The sequence below is a fragment of the Agelaius tricolor genome, unplaced genomic scaffold (assembly GCF_023055355.1).
Source record: "Agelaius tricolor isolate 1412-34295 unplaced genomic scaffold, bAgeTri1.0.p SCAF_4, whole genome shotgun sequence".
NCBI classification, from domain to species: domain Eukaryota; kingdom Metazoa; phylum Chordata; class Aves; order Passeriformes; family Icteridae; genus Agelaius; species Agelaius tricolor.
In genome coordinates, this window is record NW_027269264.1 from 57,354,336 (window position 1) to 57,370,988 (window position 16,653).

The 16,653-nt window shown below is 49.1% G+C and overlaps 1 protein-coding gene across 4 annotated transcripts in view; it reads right to left on the reverse strand.

The window, feature by feature from the left end:
• MYO5B (myosin VB) overlaps positions 1-16,653 on the reverse strand; it is a 146,896-nt gene that overhangs the window by 108,751 nt on the left and 21,492 nt on the right. For all 4 annotated transcript variants that reach the window (XM_071425874.1, XM_071425872.1, XM_071425873.1 and 1 more), the window contains exons 2-4: positions 9,362-9,472; positions 5,641-5,812; positions 2,825-2,969 (exon numbers count right to left, since the gene is read on the reverse strand). In XM_071425874.1, coding sequence (XP_071281975.1) covers positions 2,825-2,969; positions 5,641-5,812; positions 9,362-9,472 — 428 coding nt within the window. The remainder of the gene's footprint in view (positions 1-2,824; positions 2,970-5,640; positions 5,813-9,361; positions 9,473-16,653) is intronic.

Consider the following 16,653-nt stretch of genomic DNA (forward strand, 5'->3'; position numbering starts at 1 on the left):
CACTACTAACAATCACTAATGATCCATCCTTCCACCATCTCAACACCACAACCATCACCACCACTAACAATCACTAATGATCCATCCTTCCACCATCCCAGCACCCCTAGCCATCACACCTCTAACAATCACTGGATGATCCATCCTTTCACCCTCCCAACACTTGACTCCACCGCCTCCAGCAGCAGCACTTGGAGCAAACTGACTCCATGCTGCTCATTTTGTTTAAAACAACACTGTTTCAGTGAACTGAGTGTGTTTAGTCCCACACTGGGTATCTGGGGAGTTTCTAAAGAGCTGGCCACTGTAAAAATTAGAGGATGTTTCATATGAATTTTAATCACTTGCCTATTTTTGTTTGGTTTTTCTTTTTTAACCTGTTTCACATGCAAGTGCTGCAAAACATCCTCTTTGTGAAAAGCTCATACTTGAGGGGAGTTTTAACACACACTGAATCCACTGTAGGTGTTCAGGTGCTTTATGAAAAATTCTGACTCAAAAAAGGGATCAATGCTGTTACGCAACATCTGCAGCACCACCAAGGCTTTTATTTTTTCCTTTTTTTTATTTTTGGGGTTTTTTCCCCTTTTAAATTGGCATTTTCTGATGACAGGACAAAAGCAAACACAGGATGCCACACAGTCACCTGTGAAGGTGCCTCCTGTCCCATCTCTTGGGCACTGATGCCCTGGCAGCCTGTCTCTACATGGAAAGCTCAGAAATAAAAATCTAATTACCTCCAATTTTTCTCATTTAACACAGAGTCTTAAGTTTTGTGCCCTTTTCCCTTGCCATCCACTCAATCCCATTCAATCCTCTTCACTGTTCTTTCCCTGTGTGCTCTGGGCCACTAATGGACATAAAATATTCAAAAACCCCCAAGACTGGCCAGACTGTTTTCCTACTCTCAGTCACCTTGAAAATTTGACCTTCTGAGACAGCAGGCTTGAGTTTTATTCCTGATCTATAAGGATGCACCAGACATAATCCAATTGTTTAAAAGCTGAACTGCAAAACAAGTGATATCTTTGCACCAGTTTAGGTTTAACAAGCCACATCCCACCTCACCCCAAAGCAGTAAAGCTGAGCTGCAGACACGAGGCATCCCACAGAGTCAGCATTTCAGCTGGAAAAAGGGCAAAAAGAACTCCTTTATCCCTCACCCAGGGGCTATGCCATCCACACCCCCTGCCCCAGCAGCTCCTCCACTCTCCTTGGAGCACCGTGGAGGGAAAAGCTTGGATCAAGCTGCAGAGAACACAACACCCACCCAGGAGTGCTCAGACTTAAAACTCAGTGTGCCACATTTTAAGGCACATTTCAAACAACCAGGTAGATTCCTATAATCCATGTCCCAATCTCCTCTCAGCCCTGTCTGAAACCCTCTTTTGTACCCAAGCCTGCAATTACCATAATAACAGCCCAAAACAGAGAGCACCAGAGGAGCACTGAGCAGTGAGCACCTTGCCTGAGAGCTCTGAAGGTGGTTATTTTCCTGTCCCCTTGAAAACAGAGCAGTCTGAACCGCCCAGAGACAGGAGTTATCCTTTATGAGCTGCTGTCAAAAGTAGCTTTATCCTGATAAGGAGGGAAGCAGAGACAAGCATCGTTTGCTAGAGCTGTTATCCCACTGCCTGCAAAATTCCTGAGGGATGTGGGAGAACAGCACCTAGCAAACCTCAGCTCCTGAAGTTTGTCCCTAGCACAAACTTCAGCAGAAAAGTGAGCTGTTGCCTTGTGTTTTAGACATTTGTCCTGGAAAATCCACAGGTCCTGTCCACATGGGTCAGCAAAACCCTGGTATCCTCTAAAAAGAACCCTGCAGCTTGCTGCTCAGTCTGAAGCCACACAAGGACAAAATCCTAACCTAAGTCTTCCTCTTTCTGCAGGCAGCTCCCCAAATCCCTGAACTGTCCTCAAAGCAGTTTTGCCCAGAGCATAAGCACTTGCAGGAGTGCACTGCAGGCTGGACTCATTTTGGGTGCAATCCATCCGATCTCTGGCTATGGCAGTGCTCCTCCAGATGCATTTCTGGATTGAAATCTGGCTCATTTTTTTATTAGAAATGTATCCTAACTCACCACTAAAACCCAGACAGAGCAGAAAGAAAGAACCTTGGGAAATCGTTCAGTGCTTCCTCTTGCTGTTAAAAGCCAGAGCTGTACAAAAATCTCAGCTAATTCACAAGCAAACAAAAACACACTGCGTGAGTCCTGACAACTATAATAAAATGATCCCTGGTACAACAATTTTCAGTTTCCTCTCCAATTCTCTTTTGGATCATGACTTGTTTCTTAGGAACAAAGTCCTACATTTGTGCCCAGCAACACAACAAGCAGGGAAATAAATAAAGTAAAACTCTCACCATATCCATCTGGTGAAGGCAGGGATTTGAGGGACCCATAAATATCTCCAAGTATCTGCCAGTTAACACCTAACTCAAAATCACAGTATCTCCATAAAGTAACAACTAGCATTAGCTTCTGGATTTAGTTTGATTATCTCACCAAACTATCTGAAATGTGGTTTCCTCTAAGCTATTAAACATGACATTTGCAGAGTGGTTTGAAATTCTTCCAGGAAACTCATCCAAGAAGCAACAAGAGAGGGATCCCCCTGAGTTCCTGAGGAGCACAGGGATCCCCATCAGCCCAGCAATCTGGGTGCATTACTGGGATCAAGTCATTAGGCAGAATTAATTAGAAATACCTAACCTCCAGCACACTGTCTTTCACCACTTTGCTTTCACTGAGTATCTGGAGCATTTAATGGCATTTTTCCCCATTTTGACCCAAACCCCCGTGGCTGGGCCCCCCGCCCTGACCTGGCCATCTGCTTGTAGGCTTCCTCGGCCACGGCGAAGATGTGGGGGTCCATGTCCCCCATGTTCTGGCCGCTGTAGGCGTAGATGACATCCTGCTCGTAGATTGGCAGCTGCTCGTAGGGGTTGATGGCCACCAGCACGATACCTGAGGGCAGACAGACAGGCAGGGGGTTGATATTTCTGGGTTTTCAGGGCTCGTCTTAGTTGCCTCAGTAAGGTTTTTTTAAAATGCAACGATTGAGAGTTAACAAAGAAAGTGAGCGGGGAAGGGCTCATAATTGTTATCTCAGCATCCCCTTCAATAGGAAGGCAGTAAGCCCCTGTACAGCTACAAAGGAGATGCACAAAACTGGTGAGAAGAGCAAAAATATACAATAATCTCCATTGTGTGAAGACAGGCTTTGTAGGAGGGGTGAGGAGAGATCAATACAGCCTGAGCCAGCACTACAGAAAAGCAATTCCTGTGCAACCAAAGCTCTGCTAGAACCTAACAAACATCCCAGGTTTTCCCCTGACCTGGGTTGTGAGTAAAAACTCCTAACAAAGAATGTGCCCAAATCAAACTGAAATACATAAATCACAGGGAAGGAATGCCAGAGCCTGCTCTGAGGCTTTCATGTCTGCCTCCTCTCCAGCTCCGGGCACTGAGCTGGGAGCTGATGAGAGGCCAAGCCACACGTGTGCTCCCCGTGGGCTCCAGGGAGCTGCTCTGCACCCAAGCTCCACCTCTGGGGAGTTTTGGGTCGGGCAGGTCTCAGCTGTGCCTGCAAGGAGCTCCAGGAGCTCCTGGCTGTGGGGCCATCATTGTGCTCCTGGTTGTGGGGCCAGTGCACCTGTCTGTGAGGCCAGTGCCAATGTTCCCAATCCCCAATGTCCCCAGTCCCCCAGTGTTCTCAGTCCCCCAGTGATGTCCCCAATGTCCCCAATGTCCTCACTGCCCCCAATGCCCCCAATGTCCCCAGTGTCCCCAATGTCCCCAATCCCCCAGTGTCCCCACTGCACCTGGCTATGGCGTCAGCATTGTACACCTGGTTGTAGGGCCAGTGTCAATGTCCTCAACCTCCATTGTCCTCAGTCCCCTCAATGTCCCCAATCCCCCAATGATGTCCCCAATGTCCTCACTGCACCCAATGTTCCCAGTGTCCCTACTGCCTCCAATGCCCCCAATCCCCCAATGTCCCCACTGTACCAGGCTGTGGGGCCAGCACTGTGCTCCTGGCTGTGGGGCCAGTGCCAATATTCCCAATCCCCAATGTTCCCAATCCCCCCAATGTCCCAAAACCCAATGTCCCCACTGCACCTGGCTGTGGGGCCAGTGTTGTGCTCCCAGCCCAGCCAGCCCAGGGCTCAGCAAGCTCCCACTACAGGAGCACAGGAGCTCTCAGCTTGCAGCAAACACCAGGAAAGGCAAAGGGCAGTGACTGTCCCAGCAGCTGCCCCTGCAGGACATTGACCCAGCTGCCTCACCCCGGCCCCGAGCCCTGCTCCTGCCTGCTGGCTTCCTGGTTCTGCTCAGGTCACCCAACAATTTCCCTGACTCACCAAAACCACAAAGCAAACCAAGCTGAAGGGCTCTGCTCACTTCAGACAGGCACCTTCCTGCCCTTCTCAGCCACCTTATAACCCCAAGCACGAGGCATGCTGCAGCCAGGCAGAGCTTTGTAACCAAACCTACACAGCCCAAATGCCTGCAGCCCCAGCAATGCTGTGCTCCAGACAATCATGAACCTTCTTAGAAACTGCCTTCACAAAACCTCACTGATTCTGGGTGAGAGCAGGCCTGTGGGTGACTGAGGGCACACGTGCAGTTGCAAAAGGCTGCAAGTTATGCCAGTAATCCAACAGTACACATCATTAAATACTGAAAGTTAACATTACTCAGAACCACAGAGGCAACATATTTCTACGGCACTATTTTAAAGTCATCTCCTCCTGCCAGTTTTCTCCTCTGCAACCCCAGTCACAGCTGTACACACCAGCTTTAACAGGACACAGGGAATGGCTTCCCATTGACAGAGGCAGGGCTAAATGGGATATTGGGAATTAGGAATTGCTGGCTGGGAGGGTGGGCAGGCCCTGGCCCAGGGTGCCCAGAGCAGCTGGGGCTGCCCCTGGATCCCTGGCAGTGTCCAAGGCCAGGCTGGATGGGGCTTGGAGCAGCCTGGGACAGTGGAAGGTGTCCCTGCCCATGGCAGGAGGTTGGAACATGATCTTTAAAACCCCTTCCAACCCAAACAAGTCTGGGATTCTATGAATTGCCTTCTTTCCTTTCTTCTTAATTTTTTCAAGCTGCACTTTGTTGCTGTCCATGCACAGGTAACTGCTCTCCTGGATAGCTCTGGCAAGGCGCCCTCCCCAAAAATCACAAACCCAAGTTCACACCTGCCCTCCTCCTGCTTTGAATTTGGGAGTTAGTTAATTCCCAAAACCATGAAGAAAAGGAAGGAAATGGCAGCGCTAGAAGGCTTTTTGCATTTTTTCTGGAGGAAAACCTGCTGTGGACATTCCTCAGTAGTATCTCTCTGTCTGGCATGCCATGTTCATGGTTTTTTAAGTCCTACTTTTCCCCTCTGGGGGCTGCCAAGCACATGCAAGGCTGGACCCAGACTCATCTGACAGGATGTTCCCAGCAAGAGCAGGTGGACCATGAGCTCAGCAAGGTCACAGTGCACCAGCCCTCAGAAACCACCTCTGGTTTTACACACACTCAAAACTAAACCCACCACCCCCAGGCTTTCCTCACGCTGATGGTCGCAAGGGGCTCCTCTGTGGCCCCACAGCCTCTGAGGAGCTGACGGTGTGCTCTGGACACTCACCACAGTAGGTGTAGATGTGGTTGGACTCGAGGAACCTGACTTTGAGGTTGTGCAGGACAGCAGGCTCGTGCAGGTAGCTGAGGGCTGTCAGGTCATTCTGCCCCACCAGGATGTCCGGGTTGCGCAGGAAGGGCAGCTCACTCCCTGGCAGGTCAATGGGATACTCATAGAGCTGAGGAGACACACGAGGAACACAAAAAAACAACAGCTCCTTTAATGGCTTGTAGCTTTTCCAGGCATAACTCCTGCTAGTGTTAAACACTTACACATCCTGCTGTAAATTAAATTAAAAGCCCCTTCATGATAAATGCTCCAGGGACTTGCATGGCAGGCTGCCAGGTCACCCCTCTGGTAATGGCTTTGAGCTGACCACCATGTGGTCCTGGTGGGCACTGATGGTCCACGAGCACCAACCTGGCCACACCTGAGTCATTTTCAGGCCAGCCTTGGGACAAACAGCCTTCAGCCCGCTCTGAGCAGCGACAGCAGTGACAGAAATCCACAGCTTCATCTGATCTAAGCATCTTCCTGCTCTTGGAAAAGCAGCCTCATTCCAAACTAGACCATGCTTTTACCATCAGAGCAATTTCTCAGCTCATTTTTAATTCAGGTTACTTTTATACCTGAAACCTGTCACCCCTCGAGGCAGAGAGGACATGGAGAAGCACAGAGTCCCTGCTGCTGAAGTGTCTGAGGAGCCAGGTTACGCTGCTGAAGTTGGCATATGGGCAGCCTTATGCTATTTTTGACTCCTTCCCAAATGAGCAACAGAGCCATCAACTAAAGAAAAGCTGCTTTTTCTTTACAGAGGAGGGGAAAAAAAATTGCCAGTGATGCTGCTTCCCACAGGGTGCCTCAGAAGGGAGGCCTGATGATGCTCAGCTCCCATCAGAAGGGAGGAATCCCAGCTTCCAAGCAAAACCACTGTGACTGCACTGGATCCCTGCCCATGCAAACAGCACAAGGAAGGCTGACCCAAGTGCACGAGGCCAGGCTCCCTCAGCGTGTCTGACAACCTCAGGCTGGTTTTATCCTCTGGTTCCACGTTGTCAATGCCAATTTTCAAGAGTTTGCACTCAGTCTCACATCTTAATGGCAAACACACCAGGGATGCCCTGTGATATTTAACAGCCAGCTCTTCGTTCGGAGGGAGCTCTCGTGCATACAGAGCAGAGCCAGGAGCCACAAAACCCGTGAAGACTCACTTAAAGCACAAGGACAAAAGGAAGCACTGAACAGCTGGGTAATGCATGGTGGCTGTCAGGAACAAAAGGCGAATTTCTACAGCTTTGAATCCCCTGAAGGTACATGTGCTGGGTATCTCCAACCTGATGCACTCAAGTGCTGCTCCCCTTTGCCAGAGCTTTTCAGTCCAACATGACACAGATCCAGGCAAGACTTCATACAGGAAAGCATCAAACAGGGCACTCCCAGAGACCTCAGCCTCTTGCACAACCCCAGAATGAGATGTTCCATGTTTCACCATGACTGTGACATGCTTATTAAGCTACTACCTACAACACCTGGTAATCCTTTCATCACCTTGTACTTTAATGTTGCTGATCTTGAACTCAGCTGCACAAAGGGATTTGACCTTGCAGGGCTCCTCAGCCCCTTTAGTTTCCAGGGAAATATCCAGATTAAAGAGGAAAAAAATAATTCCTGCCCAAGTACTAAAACTGCAAGAGATCTCAGCCAGGAGGGGAGGATGGGGGTTGTAGTACTCAGCAATAGGAGCAGGTGTACTTTGGCAGCCTGAGCACAAGTGGAAGAAAGGAGCTCCTGTGGTTGAGATGGGCACCCAGGCATCCATCAGTGCCCAGCCCTGGCTCCAGCAGCACAAGGAGCTGGAGCTGCTGCAGCCAGTGCAGAGGAGGCCACGGAGCTGCTGCCAGGGCTGGAGCCCCTCTGCTCTGGAGCCAGCCTGGCACAGCTGGGGCTGCTCAGCTGCACAAGAGAAGGCTCCAGGGACACCTCAGAGCCCCTGCCAGGGCCTCCAGGGGCTCCAGCAGAGCTGCACAGGGACTGGGGACAAGGCCTGCAGGGACAGGACAAGGGGGAATTACCTTAAGCTGAAGGACAGTAGGCTTAGGTAAGATATTAGGAGTAAATTCTTGGCTGTAATGGCAGTGAGGCCCTGGCCCAGGGTGCCCAGAGCAGCTGTGGCTGTCCCTGGATCCCTGGACATGTCCAGGGCCAGGCTGGATGGGGCTTGGAGCACCCTGGAATAGTGGAAGTTGTCCCTGCCCATGGCAGGGGGTGGAAGGGGATGAACTTTAAGGTCCTTCCAACCCAAACCATTCCACAATAAAATGATGATTCTATGCCTGGTTCCAAGGGTTTGCAGTGGTTCCCTGCTTCCAAGGGATTGCAGGGTGGCATCTGTGCACCTCCTCATCCAGATTTATCCCTGTGGAAGGTAAAAAGGCATCAAGCATCCTCCATCCTTTATCCTCCCCAGAAAGCTGCCCTATGCTGGAAGAGCAAACTGGGCAGGACAACAAAAGCAGCTGAGGCCGAGCCAAGAAGAAGAAACAGCAGCAAGCACTGGGTGCAGACCCCAACATCAACAACATTCCCTGCAAACCTGGCACACTCACACGCAGCCAACAGCCTGAGCTTGAGCTGCTCTAAAAGAAAAACTGCTTTGACAAACTGCCCAATCAACCACAGCTCGTTCCTGTTCTCCATCTTCCACCAGGCAATGTGGTGAAAATGCTCCCCGCAGTGGGGAAACGTCTGGCGTGGAGGGGATGGGAATTACCCACCCTGCTCGGCACATATGGATCTGTAGTGGGTGGTCTCTGCTAACTCTGCCAGGCAATGGAGCAGATCACACTCTAGACAGCTCAGGAAACCCCACCTGCTCAATGAAGAGAGATGGTTTAGGTGCAATTCTTCATGAAAAATGTATTTATTCTTCCTGCTACAGCAGGCAGCTCGTGGTGGGCGCACAGCATGGCTGCTCCCTTCCCATAAACTGAATTTGCAGCTGATGCAAATGCCATGGTTAACTTCTTCTGCAATTCCCTGCTGTCACCCAATGTCCCACCCCAGGAGGCTCTGTGTGGAACAGAGAGCAGCTGCTCCTCCCCAGCCTGTGTCCTGCTCTGGGGATGATTTATTGCTGGCTGTACTCATGCTACAGCCCGGGCTGTTTGTGCATTTGGAACCAGCGCTGGCTAGAAAACATCTACATTTAAATGAGTTTTGTGTTTTTCCCTTTGAAAAGCTTTTCTCATTTAAAAATGAAGCAGAGAAAAAAAGGGGGTTTACATAAGAGTATGCTCAGAGAGGAAAACTGAGGCATGGAGAAAGCTGTGGCACAGCAGCCACCTCTGAGCCGGGTGTGGGTTTTCCATCAGCACCCGAGGTTGAGTGGATGCCACCAGCCGTGCTCTCCACAATTTGTTCGGCAGCAAAAAGCACAAACAGGCACTTCTGACATACTGCTGCTATTAAAAAAAATACATCCTGGTATCACAGACTATTACCAGTTTGCCAGGAGATGAAAAGAGATGGTGGAGGTCAAGGGCTTTTCTCGCAACCTAATGTAACACAAGTGTCTAGGGAGGGAGCAGGCAGGGAAAAAGTGAAAGTGTTGAGGCAATAAAACACATTTTAAACCACTTCACAGAAGCTATGAAATGGCTCAGGCTTCTTCACACATTAATTCGAGGCTTTAAATTGCTAAAAAGAATAATGGCATTCAAAAGCTTACAGTTTCATCTTCAAGTTTCAGCTGGAGGCTTTTATCTCCCTCTTTGTAATCCTTGATAATTTCTGCCGATCTCCAAACTTCATCAGGGTCAGGAATCCAAACCCTAGTGTACTGGAGAGGTGGAAAAGAAAAGAAGAGAAAGAAAAAGTTTAAACACAATGAAACCTCGGGAAATTAAATGAGAAATAAATTAATTCTCCATTAATACAGCCTCACACATTGTAAAGTCAATGCAGCTAAACCATTTATTTTAGTAAAAGAAAAAATAAGTCCAGTTTTAGTTCTTGGGGTTAATTACAGATCAGAAGTCTAATTTTTCAGTCTAATTTTCTCCTGGACAAGGTGTTCACTGGCTCACTACCAATCTAAAAGGCAGGGTAAAGTTTCAAGGTAAACATGGAATTTAATTTCCCTGGGAAAAAAAAAAAAAAACAAACTTTCCAGAAGGCTTTTATGAAATAACTCAATTCCTCCCCAGCAGTCCCTACACCAAATTGTGTTTATTTTGCTCAAAACAAGGCAGTTTGGTCCCCCACAGAGCGAGCCCTGACCCAAACCCACTGCCACAGACAGAGGCAGGAAAATGAGGACACCAAAGCCACCTCCTTCAGCTGGAGGTGAACACACAAACAGGCTCCAGGAACGCGCTTGCATTTAAATGAATTCATGAATTAGGTTAAATTTAACCTTTTTTTTTTTTTTTGCATCTACAAAGCCAGGGCCACCAAGGGGGAAGCCCCAGGGCAGACCTGTGCAGCCCAGCTCAGGGAGCCAGGCTGGTGCTGGACTCCTCCTGTCAGAACCCAGGACATTCCTCTGGCTGCCCTGCAGGACCTGAGACCCTGGCAGGGGGCTCAGAGACCTTGGCACGGAGTCAAAGACATCTGTGCCTTCGATTTTAACCCATGGAAACAATTACCAGCTTTGTGCGAGGATTTACAAGCTACAAGAGTTTGAGTAGAATGATAGTGAATTTATGACAGGGTGAAAATGTAGAATTTTGGGGTTTTTAGAATGGGGGTTCAAGAGGCAAGATGGAGGAATCTGGGTATGTGCTGTCCTTCTCCTTCTCCTTCTTCTTGTCCTCCATCTTCTGCTGTGATGGTGGCACTTTTGGATTAGTTTAGGATAGAGACAGAGTGTCTAGCACAGATGATAGGTACTAGAAAATTATTGTAAATAAAGTACACGCAGTTTTTAGCATAAAAAACTATCACCACCCCAAATGCAGGGGCTGTGCCACAACCCGACCTGCTGGACAGATCTCAGCAGGTCAGAAAGAGAATATGTTAGATAAGAGAATATAAACAACCTTGAAAACCTGAGCTGAGGAATCCCGACTTCTTCCTCAAACTCGGGGCTGGGAAAAAAGACTTTTTAATACCTTGGGAGCCCTTTCAGCAACACAAAACCCGAGATCCTCCAGCCCACAGAGCCAACAGGAACCCTCCAACACCCATGGATTTACTGGCCCTTTGGGGCAGCTCTCCCCTCTATTCCTCCTGCTGATTGAAATGAGAGCTACAGAATCTTATTCCTACTCAGAGCTCCAGGGGCTGGGGGAAATCCCAGCCAGCCCAAGTGACAGCAGCCCCAGAGCCCCAAAGGTTTTGGCTTTCATTTGATAGCAAACCCCAGCACACAATGTCCAAGCAACATTTTGCGGCAACCAACGAGTTAACACAGCAGCAGCCACCACCTGACAGGCCACTTTGCAGCTGAAAAGCAATAGATTTTTATAGTTATCACACGTAATTATTTTTAGAGCTGCTCAATAGCTACAGCAGCAGGAACCTTTACATGTTAATGGAGCCACACAATTGTATTCCCAGAACAACAGTTTCACCAGGGACTGGGGGGAAAGATGTGAAAACTTGAATTTTCTCAGCACACCAGCTCTAGCACCTCATGGGCCTTCAGTGCTCTCCCTGCCAAGAAGAAGGGAGGCTGCAGTGGGGAAGGGGCTGGCTGGGACCCCTACCAGCCCCACCACTGTGGATCATCCATTGCCAGCTTTCTGCTGGCAAAAAGTGAGATTCAGACACGCTCTAGAAGCGCCCAAAATAGCCAAGGATCAGGATGTACCCGGCTCAGGGCAGCTTCAAACACAAGGTGTTGCTGGTCTTGGCAACCTTGCAAATGTTCCACCTGCACACGGGGCTGGGCTGAGCCCTGGCCCTGCTGGACTGGTGGCAGACAGGGACACACTGACCCCAGAGCAGCCCGGAATGAGGGTCCCTGTCTGAGAGAGCTTTCAGGGTGAAACCTGGGCACAGCTCCAGCAGCAGCAAGAGGTCCCGTGGGCCACCCCCCTCAGCAATTCATCACCAGCCACGGCCAGGAGCCACCCAGGTGGGACAGGAGGGTGACAGCTCTCAACACCCACTGCCCACAGCCTGCTGGTGGGAGGCTCCATAGGCCACCAGCCACCCTGACCACAGCACTACAGAGTAGCAGCAGCAGCAGCAGCAGCAGCAGCAGTAGTAGTAGTAGTAGTAATAGTAGTAGTACTAGTAATAATAATAATAATATAATAATAACAACAATCATTGTAATAATTATAGTAACTGATTTTCCCAGACTTTGTGCACACACACACACGGGTACAAGGAGCCACACAGGACAGCACACATCACACAGGACAGAATGCACCATGTGGGACAACAGGCAGCACACAGGACAGAATGCAGCACACAGGACAGCATGCACCATGCAGGACAGAACACACTATGCAGGACAGCATGCACCAGGCAGGACAGAACACACCAGGCAGGACAGAACGCACCAGGCAGGACAGCATGCACCAGTCAGGACAGAATGCAGCACACAGGACAGAATGCACCACACAGGACAGCATGCACCATGCAGGACAGCATGCACCAGGCAGGACAGACGTGTTTGCAAGGCCCCAGGAGCCCTGGGGACACCCCTGGCTGGCAGATCCCAGATGTGGTCAGGCACTCCCCACACCGAGGGGGTGGTCAGGCAGCTCCCACCCTGCTGCAGAGCCGGGGGCTGTTAGCACAGGCTGCTTGCTGTGAATGAATGCAGCTGCCCAAGCATCTCTAATGCTGTCCTGTGGTGCGTGCACACGCACACACACCCAGAGAGGGAAGCACCGTTCACCCCACTGTGCTCCTCCCCTCCCTGCTGCCCTCCCGGCAGGGCAGGCTGCTGCACAAACCCCCATCCGAGCCCTCCCTTCCAGCCATAAATCCCAGATATGTCAGGCACACGCTGCTGGAATCCAAGCACTTTGTCACGGGCGCATCTTCACAAGGCCAGCTGTAGTTAGAGCCTGAGGAGGCTGGGGCAGCCCTCGGTGGGGTCACGCTGGGCTCACCACCCTCACCTCCCCTGCATTCCCTGCCTCTGACCTCTGCTCCCCAAAACTGCCTCACACCCCCTGTTTTTGACAAGCCAGCCCACTCGGGTGAGAGTCACCGTGTCACCAAAACCGAGGTGCCCACCCAGGCGTGGGTGGGGAGAGCATCCCTGTGAGCTGCTGCTTCCATAATCGCATTTCCAGCATCATTTTACCGCTCCACAAGCCTTGTCCGGGCTTCCTGAGAGCTTTAGCAGCCTCTTGATCTGCTGGAGGAGCTTGTCCTAAGGGAGAGGGCACACGGGCCCATCTCAAAGCACTGGGAATGAAGGTTTGACTTGACTCTGGGCTCAGGAGACACAACCCTGGGCAAGCCACTCAACCTCCAGACTCTCCAGGGTTTCCAAACATTTTCTCTTTCCTTAATTTGTTTTTTTAAGAAAAAGATCCCTTCAGTCCTCGAGGATGCCTTTAAACAATATGCTAAAATTAACTAGAAATAGCTCTGCATGCTCAGCCTCTAAAAAAAAATTATTTTTAAAAAATCTGGTTTACTTTCTGATTTTTTTTTAACCAGATCCTCAATAAAACTAAAGCCATTCAGTGCTCTCACTGCCTCTTGCATTATTCCACACAGCTTAAACAGAAGCTTAATAAATTCAATCCCCACCTCCTGATTTGATTTAGATTTTAGCAGGCTGCCGCTGCAGATGCAGATTAAAACCAACATTAAATTAGAAGAGGCAGGTCTTGTTTTACTGTTTCAAAGCCCTCAGTGCTGGCCAAAGGCACTCCCAGCAAGCTCTGGGCAGCATGCTCCATCTCAGCCAGGAGAGATGCAGGCAAGGAGTTACAACTCCACGGACAGAGCATCATTTTCATTACATTAAGAGAATTGTATAATCTTCCATTAAGTAAAAAATATTAAAAACTAGGGACCTCAGCTTCGTCTGGGCCGTTTGGCTGTTGCAAGTCTTCACGGAGAGCTGGACATCAGCAAATCCATCTTTATTATTGCTGGGTTTTTATCCTCTGAGTTATTTCAGGAATGCCAACACTCACAGCTGACCCCCGGGAAGTTTTCATTGCTCCTGGGTCAAGGGCATTTTTCCAGGGGCATCCTTCCAACAAACTGCAGATAGAGGGAGGGCAGAGCAGCAAACCCAGAATAAAATAAATTATAAATAAAATAGCAACAAAATATTGCATTTTTATGCAATAAAATAGCAATAACTAGTAAAACAGCAATTCCCCTCACCACTGGGAATTCAGTAACAGAGGTAAAGACAGAGTATGTCATGACAAAGGTTCTTCCATGCAGGTTAAGAAAATCTTATGAAAGGACTTTATTGAAAACAGAAATAGTGACTTTTTTTTTTTTTTAATCAAAGGTGAAAGCACAAATGTTAACTAGAACAAGGTCGAAATCTGGACAAATCTCTGTATATTTTTTTCTGTAAAGCAAGCACACTTCTACTTTTCTCCCCTTGCAGTGGGTTTATTGCTAACCTCATTTTATATTGTTCTGTGTCCAGTATTGCTGGGTGCTTTCAAAGGGGGCAAAAAATACACACAAAAGAAAAACCAGCACAAATGTCAGCCCTGGCTTCCCAAGAATATTTATATTTACACACACAGCATGTGAATGGTTAAGCAGCTTACACTCAAACAGACCAATAACCACCTCCCAGCTCTCACTCACAAGCTATCTATTACTAAAACTGAGGTTTTCACAAACTGTGCTTTTTTACAGTGAAAGCACAAGCTGTATGTGGAATTTAAAGTGGCCACATCACACACTCGGGGGTAATTTTTCTGTCCCCTATTCTCCTTTATAAACTAGTATTGACGATCACTCCCCAGAGATAATTTAAAGAGGCTCTTCCAGAAACAAAATAAAATAAAATAAAATAAAATAAATTTAAAATTAAAAAAAAAAAAAAACACCCAGGATTTTACTTGCAGCCCCTGTCTGGATGTGCACAGCATCTCTCTCAGCCTCTGTGCTAAACCAAACAAACTCCTCCTCATTAATTTTGGTTGGTACTGAGCTGGAGTGAGCAGTACGGGTGGCTTGGGCCAGGCTCTGCCATTGTGCCCAGGGCAGCAGGGTCCCACAGGTGGCTGTGGAAGGAGTGACAGTGACTCTGCTGTCGCCAATTGTTTGTGTTTGCAAACCATCTGCACCCATGGGTGCTGGGAAGAGCCACTGGATGCGTGCTGGCAGGAGGGGGACACGGAAAGGGACCTCTCCTGGGTGCCCTGCAGCCTTAAAATTCCCTTCTGCCCCACTTGGCCGTGGCTCAGGAGAAAAATCTGCTTCTCCCGTGACGCAGCAAAATATCTCCATTGAGGGACTTGTGGGTCATTACCTTTTTTTTTATTATTTACATTACTGAATATCAAGGCAGATGGCAAACCATAATCCTCCCTTTCCCATCCTCTCAATGAGACTTCCGTCCCAGGAGCAATTTCTCCCCTGCCCGACAGACAAACCAAGCTCAAATTCAGGTCAGGGCTCCCTAAGCTGTGCCGTGACTGCGGGACCTGCTGACCCTGGTGTCTCAGCCTGGTCTGGCTTCTCTGCCTGCTGCTGGGCACCACCAGCTGGCACAGCCTCACAGGGGACAGCAGGGGTGGCAGAGGCTGTGCCTGCCTGCTGCAGGGCGGGCAGGGATGGCCCAGGGTTGTGCATCTCTCCCCTGCCCAGCACCAGCACCCGGTGCTGCTGGGGGAAAACACAAATCCAGCATCTCCAGCATCTCCATCTCCTTGATGGAGAGGGCATCCACTCAAAACAGGGACCTCTAGTAGCAAAAGAAGAACTCCTTCCTCACCCTAAATCCCCACAAACACCAAAAGGACTGGCAAATCAGCATTTCAGCTCTGAGTGGGGGACACACGCTACAAGTGCATGATGCTTTAGGGATAGGGAAAAAGATAAATAGTGTTTTACTTCTTAAAAAGCACAAAACCCATCATTTTGAGCTACATGAATGAAAGTGCTAACCTGAGGAGGGTGTTAAATGTAAAGGGAAAGACAGTGTCACTCTGCAGGAGCACCTCTAATTCCTCAACATGAGAATGAGCAAATTGGGTGTTTCCCAGGGCTGATAAAAATGTACAAAAACAAACAGCAGAGCCAGGGAAGATGGGCATTATCTACACCACCCCTCATACTCCCTATCATCCTCATGCTAGTGGAGATGGAGCCTGGACAAACACACAAATGCACACCCAGACAATGCCTCCTTTAAGGCAGGGCTTCTGAATTTTGGGGATCACCTCTCCATCCCTGAACACTGCAGGGGCCCCTGAATTTGAGCAAACCATGTGGCTTCACTGATGCCTTCAAGGCACAGGGATGTTCTCCTCTCCCCCTGAAGAGCTGTCACGCTGATGGATGGCTCCAAATCTCCCACCAGCACTAAATCTGCTCCATTTCTCCTTGTGGAACTTTATTCCCCTGCCCAAATTAACTCCGATGACAATTTGCATAAATTGTCACAGCAGCTGAGCAGTGCTTGGACAAGCAGCATCTGCAGCATTTATCCACTGGCTCATTAGAAGCATTTCTAATGAAGGGGCATTTAAAAGGCTCCAGTCCATCATTGCACCAACCCCAAGTCACCAAAGGCAGACAGAAAACTGGCACCGAGCACAGGGGGCTGCAGGCGAGCCCTGACACCAGGACAGAAACACTGGGGGTACCCCTTGAAGGCTTTTCTTTAATTAGCTGTGATTTTCAGGACGATTTCCAAGACTAATTAATAGTGTTACATGTAACTAACAGCCAACGACTCGTGTATTCCCAGCATCTCCCCTGCCACTTCTTCTGTGGCATCTCGGCGTCACTCGTTACTGCAGGTTTAATTAAGAGTGACAAGTTCAGCGTCAAGGTCTTGAGTGCACACACAGCCCTGCTCCCGCTGCAAAATTCCTCTTCCAGTAAGTCATCCGATGCTGC